This window comes from Gadus morhua, chromosome 3 (assembly GCF_902167405.1).
Source record: "Gadus morhua chromosome 3, gadMor3.0, whole genome shotgun sequence".
In the NCBI taxonomy this organism is placed as follows: Eukaryota; Metazoa; Chordata; class Actinopteri; order Gadiformes; family Gadidae; genus Gadus; species Gadus morhua.
In genome coordinates, this window is record NC_044050.1 from 26,753,022 (window position 1) to 26,759,260 (window position 6,239).

General features: G+C 54.2%; 1 protein-coding gene across 1 annotated transcript in view; it reads right to left on the reverse strand.

Annotated features, from left to right (window-relative positions):
• The window catches only part of LOC115540560 (protein AF-17), a 30,609-nt gene that overhangs the window by 11,837 nt on the left and 12,533 nt on the right, over positions 1-6,239 (reverse strand). The window contains exons 9-15 of the mRNA XM_030351972.1: positions 5,780-5,930; positions 4,893-4,975; positions 3,740-4,643; positions 2,613-2,884; positions 1,461-1,581; positions 925-991; positions 108-256 (exon numbers count right to left, since the gene is read on the reverse strand). Of these exons, the coding sequence (XP_030207832.1) occupies positions 108-256; positions 925-991; positions 1,461-1,581; positions 2,613-2,884; positions 3,740-4,643; positions 4,893-4,975; positions 5,780-5,930 (1,747 nt within the window). The remainder of the gene's footprint in view (positions 1-107; positions 257-924; positions 992-1,460; positions 1,582-2,612; positions 2,885-3,739; positions 4,644-4,892; positions 4,976-5,779; positions 5,931-6,239) is intronic.

The following is a 6,239-nucleotide window of genomic DNA, read 5'->3' on the forward strand; positions in this document are numbered from 1 at the left end:
TATTGAACTGAATTCAGGAGAGCACGGTCAGACGGCGGCGGGTGACGGCGTTCTGGCGGTCCAGCTCCGCCTCCACCGTGGCGCGCGGCCTATCGCGGGGGACTCACTGTTGACGCCCATCTCCCCGTTGCCGTGCTTCTCCAGCAGCAGCTCGATGTGGGCGCTGGCGGCCGGTACGTTCTCCGGGCGGGCGCCCAGCCCCAGGCCCAGGCCGTCCCGGAGGTCGAACAGCAGGGGGAGGCAGCTCATGGGGGACCTCGGAGGGGGGGGGGAGGAAGGGGGGAGGTAAGAAAAAAGGAACGAGAGGTAAATGTCGGGATCAGGCGGGGAGGGATCGGCCCCAGCCGATCTAAACAACGTCATTTATATGAGCGCATGACTCCACTCCATTTAAACAGCGCTTTTCTAACCAGTGGCCACTCGAGTGCATTACAATATTGCCCAACTTCCACCCATTCATACACACGTTCATGCACACATTCTCTCACCGACGGCGGTGTCCCCCGTGCAAGGCGACAGCCAGCTCGTCGGGACCTGTTGGGGCGAGGTGTCTTGCTCACGGACACCTCGACGCTCGGAGCCCGGGGGGTCGAACTAGAACTTTCCGGTTACCAACCAACCCGCTCTACCTCCTAAGGTGGTACTAATTTCAAAACGATGGGCAACTATGTCGATGTGTGCTGGCTTATTCTGGGATATAGTTCTTTGAATAAGTACTGTAAGTTACATCTAGTCATGTATAACCCAGTGGATGCAGTCGTTTACTAGCAGATTGGTCCAATATGAGGATGGCTTGTTTTTCGTGAGAATCAGCGACTCACTGACTGGGGGCTTCAGTTACTGCGACTTGGTCACTGAATGTCTTATAGGTGTTTCTGAATGAGCGGCCGTTGCACACTTTAACAGACAGAAGAAAAGGCTTACTGTGAGGAGAGGCTCTCTGTGGGTGAGTTGGCCTGGCATGGGAAGCGACAGTCATCGAGGTCAGACTCTGGAAAAACAGAGAGACACAAAGCTGCAATGTGGACATGGTGATATTCACGATGTTGTCATTATTGGCAGCGCTATTAATGCTCGGTACTGTTTTCTCATGTCAAAACGAATTAAAGAGGAACTGAAAATAATAAAAAAATAATGAAAAGCAGCATTCGTTCATTTCTGACCACTAGAGGGCAGAAATTAACAACTGGGCTCTAAAGTGCAGTTCAGTGCCCGTTGAAGACATGATTGTTTGCCTGTATGGCTGCTTTCATCTCCCCGACAACGGATCATCAAAACAACTACAAACAGAGCCTCCTTCTGTTTTTGTTAGAAAAATACATTGCGGTCGCTTGACAACATGGAAATGTTGGAAAACAAATGTCAAACCGGTTCGCCATCGGTTGAGCTCTTCTACTTTGTTTACAGATAACAGCCCAGCCCTGCAGTCCCAGTCCCACCCCCTCCGTCCTCGGTCCTACCTGGCAGAGAGGTCTGGGCCTGGCTCAGTAGTGGTGGCAGTGAGGGGGCCGCGGAGAAGCAGTTAGCGAACGGCTGGACGGAGGTCAGGTTGTAGGAAGAAGAGGTGGAGCCTGGAGGAGCCTGGAAAACACCCGACCGCAGTGTGAGACAACCATGGTTGACTAGGGGTTTCAGCGCAGTGCAGTGCCACACGTGTGTATAAGATCCCAGGCAATATACCCTTTTTTAAAGAGGTGTCATCGTAGGACAAATAACAAAACAGTTGTCGCTCGTGTCACAAAATGTGGGTCTGCTAATTTTATAGACGTGTAAACATTGAAAGCTGCCGCTGTTGCTTCAGTAAATCTACGTTGGCGCCGTGTTGGAGAGGCCGAGGTTGGCCGGTCAACAAATACAACCAGACTTTTTTTCTCGATGAAAAGCACTTTCAAGCACTATAACCGTTAAGTTTACATTTCTCACCCGAATTCAGTATTTTTTTATTCAAGGGAACTATGACCTATATGGAGTGGATAAAAATAATAACATATATCTATAAATATATAGATACACATTATGAATGCGAATATAAAAACGTCTTACTGAGTTTATTGAGAACTGAGAATGTTAGAGTGCTTTTTATATTATAGAGACAAACCACACAGCTCTGTGGTATTCACAGGCCCGTCTCTGCCTCTCGAAACTCGCAGCGTACAATCTATGTTTACATCTCTGCTTCTACGTACCAGGGCTCACGCACTACACCCATCTCCACTGGTTTAGTCTACCCGTCTAGCGCCCTGGTACACAGAGAGCTCCAGACACACAATCAGCGTGACGAGCTGTGACACCTGTGTTTGTCCTGTGACGTCCCCTCTGTAAGTGTGTGTTTGTGGGTGTTTGTTTGTGGGTGTGTGTTTGTGGGTGTTTGTGTGTGTGAGTGCGTGTCTTTGTGTTCACATGTGTGTCGTCCAGTACCCGTGTGTGTATGTGTGTGTGTGTGTATTCACATGTGTGTCGTCCAGGACCCGTGTGTGTGTGTGTGTGTGTGTCTGTGTGTGTGTGTGTGTGTATGTGTGTGTGTGTGTGCGTGCGCGTCGTCCAGTACCCGTGTGTGTGTGTGTGTGTGTGTGTGTGTGTGTGTGTGTGCGTGCGTGCGCGTCGTCCAGTACCCGTGTGTGTGCAGCAGGGCTGACGGAGGGGAACGACAGCGTGGCCACGTGGGACGGAAGGAGCCCCGTGGAAAGGGCCGTGCTGCACACGCCCCCGCCCAGGGACAGAGAGGAACTGCTACACAGGCCGCCGCCCAGGGACAGGGGGGGGCCGCACACGCCGCCCCCCAGGGACAGAGAGGTACTGCTACACAGGCCGCCCCCCAGGGACAGGGGGGGGCCGCACACGCCGCCCCCCAGGGACAGGGGATCCTTGAGGCTGGGGTACATGCCTGGGGGAGACGCAGAGCAGAGGGTCAGTGAGGGGGAGGGGAAGGGGGCGGGGCTAGAGTTGATGGGCGACAGCTGAATAGAGACATGCATGATCATGAGGGTTTGGTGTGTATATGTTGTTAACCACGATTCACACTTCTCCCATGCGCACGCACGCACACAAACACACACACACACACACACGCACACACGCAAACACACACACACACACACACACACACACACACACACACACAGACAGACAGACAGACAGACAGACAGACAGACAGACAGACAGACACACATACACACAGACACACACACAGGCACACACACACTCACACACACAGAGGCAGGAAATCTAAAAAGATTTGATGTTCTCATAAAGAAACCTGCTGATCTTGTCCTTTTTTTTTATAGTTCTAACAGACACAATAAACAAAAAAACTATCTTCAGACAATATATTCATGACGTAAAAACCAGCCTGGTTTTCATAAAACCTGAGATTGCCCATATCTTCACTTTCTCAGAAAAAGTTAAACGAGGACAGAGATGACTGTAACTGCTGTCTGCACAATGAAACTGTTCTCTAAACTTCCTCCCGACGCGACGACGTGGAGCATCGATCCGACTCCCGCCGCGTGGGGCTGCCTGGAGACGTTCTAACCCCGAGCAGCAGACAGGCTGCAAATACCACCAGCCTGCAAACGGGGACTCTGAGGTTAGCGGATCACATACACTGGCAGTTGTTTCCACCCTGTGATGGTTCCTGTGCGCGTCGCGTCGCCAACACAGGAAGCTAGTGAGGCGGGGGGGAGGGGGGGGTGGGGGGGGGAGGGAGGCGACCACACACACTCCGTGAAGAAGAACTCACCCGAACCCAGCAAGGCGCTGCCGCGGCTCGCGGAGAAGCCGCCGGAAAAGCACGAGCCGGCGACGGAGGTGGAGCTGAGGGAGGAGGTGAAGGAGGAGGAGGAGGTGGAGGAGGAGGAGGAGGCGGAGGTGGAGGACGAGGAGAAGGCGGAGGAGTTGTTGGCGAGGGGGGGCAGGCCGGAGGGGAAGGCGGGATGGGGGGCGGCGGAGGGCATCGTGGAGGAGTAGAGCGAGGAGGAGGAGCCCGGGGTGGGCGGGGCCATGGTGGGGGGGGCGGGGCTGGGGGCGGAGCTGTGGCGGTGATGGTGCCGCTCCTCCCCCTCGCCCCCGCCGACGCCGGCCCCCCGCCGCTCCCGGTTCTTGCTGCCCCGCGGGCGCCCCGGCCCGTGCCGGCTCTTCTTGCTGCCCCGGTGCCTCCGCTCGCGGGGGGGCGGCGGCAGCGGCGGCGGCGGCGGCGGGGGCGTGGCCTGGCCCTCGGGGTCCGCCTCCTCCAGGATGGGGGGCGTGGTCAGGTGGGAGGGCTTGCCGAGCGACCGGGACGGCTTGTACTCCCCCGACGAGGAGGAGGAGGAGATCTTGCGGATCTTGCTGCTGCTCCCGAGCGCCGAGGACGAGGTGATGCGCATGATGGAGCCGAAGGTGGAGATGGTCACCTTGGTCTCGAAGGGGCTCCCGTTGCCCTCCGGGCGCTCGTGGCCCTGGGGCCCGGACAGGGGCCCCTCCATGGGAGTCAGCGCCGGGGGCTTGTGGTATTTACCGTCCTCCTCTTCTTCGTCTTCCTCCTCATCCTCCTCCTCCTTTTCCTCCGCCTTCTCCTCCTCCTCCTCCTCCTCTTCCTCCACCTCCTCCTGCACCTGGCACCTCCTGTGCCGCTCCTTGCGGTCCTCCTTGCGCTCCTCCTTTCGCTGCTCCTCCTTTCGCTCCTCCTTTCGCTGCTCCTCCTTTCGCTGCTCCTCCTTTCGCTGCTCCTCCTTCCGCTCCTCCTTTCGCTCCTCCTTCCTGTCTTCCTTTCGCTGCTCCTCCTTTCGCTCCTCCTTTCGCTCCTCCTTTCGCTCCTCCTTGCGCTCCTCCTTGCGCTCCTCCTTGCGCTCCTCCTTGCGCTCCTCCCTCCTCTCCTCCCTCCGCTCCTCCGTGCCGCTGTGCTCCCCCGCCGCCCCCCTCTCGTGGTCCCTTTCTGGGCGGGAGGAGGAGGAGGGCGAGGAGAAGTGGTGGAAGTCCTGGGCTGACAAGGAGTTGCCTGTGAGGAGGAGACAAGGCACACTGTGATCACAAGCGAGGAAAGGCTCCAGCCGTTTGAGTGATTAAAACACAGTCAGTCATTAAAACACACGTCTAACCATTAAACAAAGGTCTAATGATTAAACACAGGTCTAGTCGTTAGAACACAGGTCTAACCTGGGATGGAGGATCAATATATTTACTGATGGATTTGGGCCGCTGGAGCTGAGGAGCCTTTAGGAGAGTTCTATTGAACCCTTTTCACAGAGCAGTCATTGTAGAAGGAACCCAGCCAATAAGGGTCTGCTATTTTGACACACCAGGGCCGATACTGCTCAACTAGTGAAGAATTCACACATTGACCGTGGGATCCGTTCTTGACTCAACTAGTGAAGAATTCACACATTGACCGTGGGATCCGTTCTTGACTCAACTAGTGAAGAATTCACACATTGACCGTGGGATCCGTTCTTGACTCAGTCATGGGGAACCCCAGACTTAGTTAACACGTGCGGTATAACAAGATTACGTCTGAACTCAGCGACTGTGACACCTGTGTTTGTCCTGAAATGATGCCTCTGTGAAAAAAACAAAGGGCAGTTTAACTACTGAAAACAGAGAGAGGATCGCTCGCCTCCCTAAAAACCTTGGGATGATTCCATTCTTTTACAATGTCGATTCCCCCTCAACACATGAATGGTTTGCTGTACCACACAAAATAACCTTCATAAAAGGGTAATAAGGCGCATCTGAACAGCCAGAAAACGATATGGTATAGAGAGTATATCTATATGGTATAGAGAGTATATCTATATATATGTACCTGTGTTGAAGGGACTAGAGGAGCAGGAGGAAGAGGAGCAGCTCTTGCCGTTGCTCCCAGTCTTTTTGCTGCGGTGAGGAAGACCGTGAGAGCTCAGCTTCTTGGACTTGCCTTCACTGTCCTTGCTGCCGATGTGGTGACTGGAAGAAAGCTGTCCCAGGACGGAAGCCAAAGACGAACCAGGTGAGACATGACCAGTCCAAACAGCTCGGGAGCCCAGGTTCATGAAGGGCTTGTACATCGTATCGTAACATCACAATTTCACTAACAACACTGTGCTGGGAGTAATGGTGCTTTGGTCATTGTTTAGGAACTAATCATGCAATGATTTGTAGCTGTGAGGAGATATTGTTGGCTCCAAAACAGCCAAAGCATTTCTCGCGCGAGACCGAGCAAAACAAAGCCATTAGCCCGGTTAATATTTTTGTGATTTACAGTATCAGCAACAAAAACTCCCATG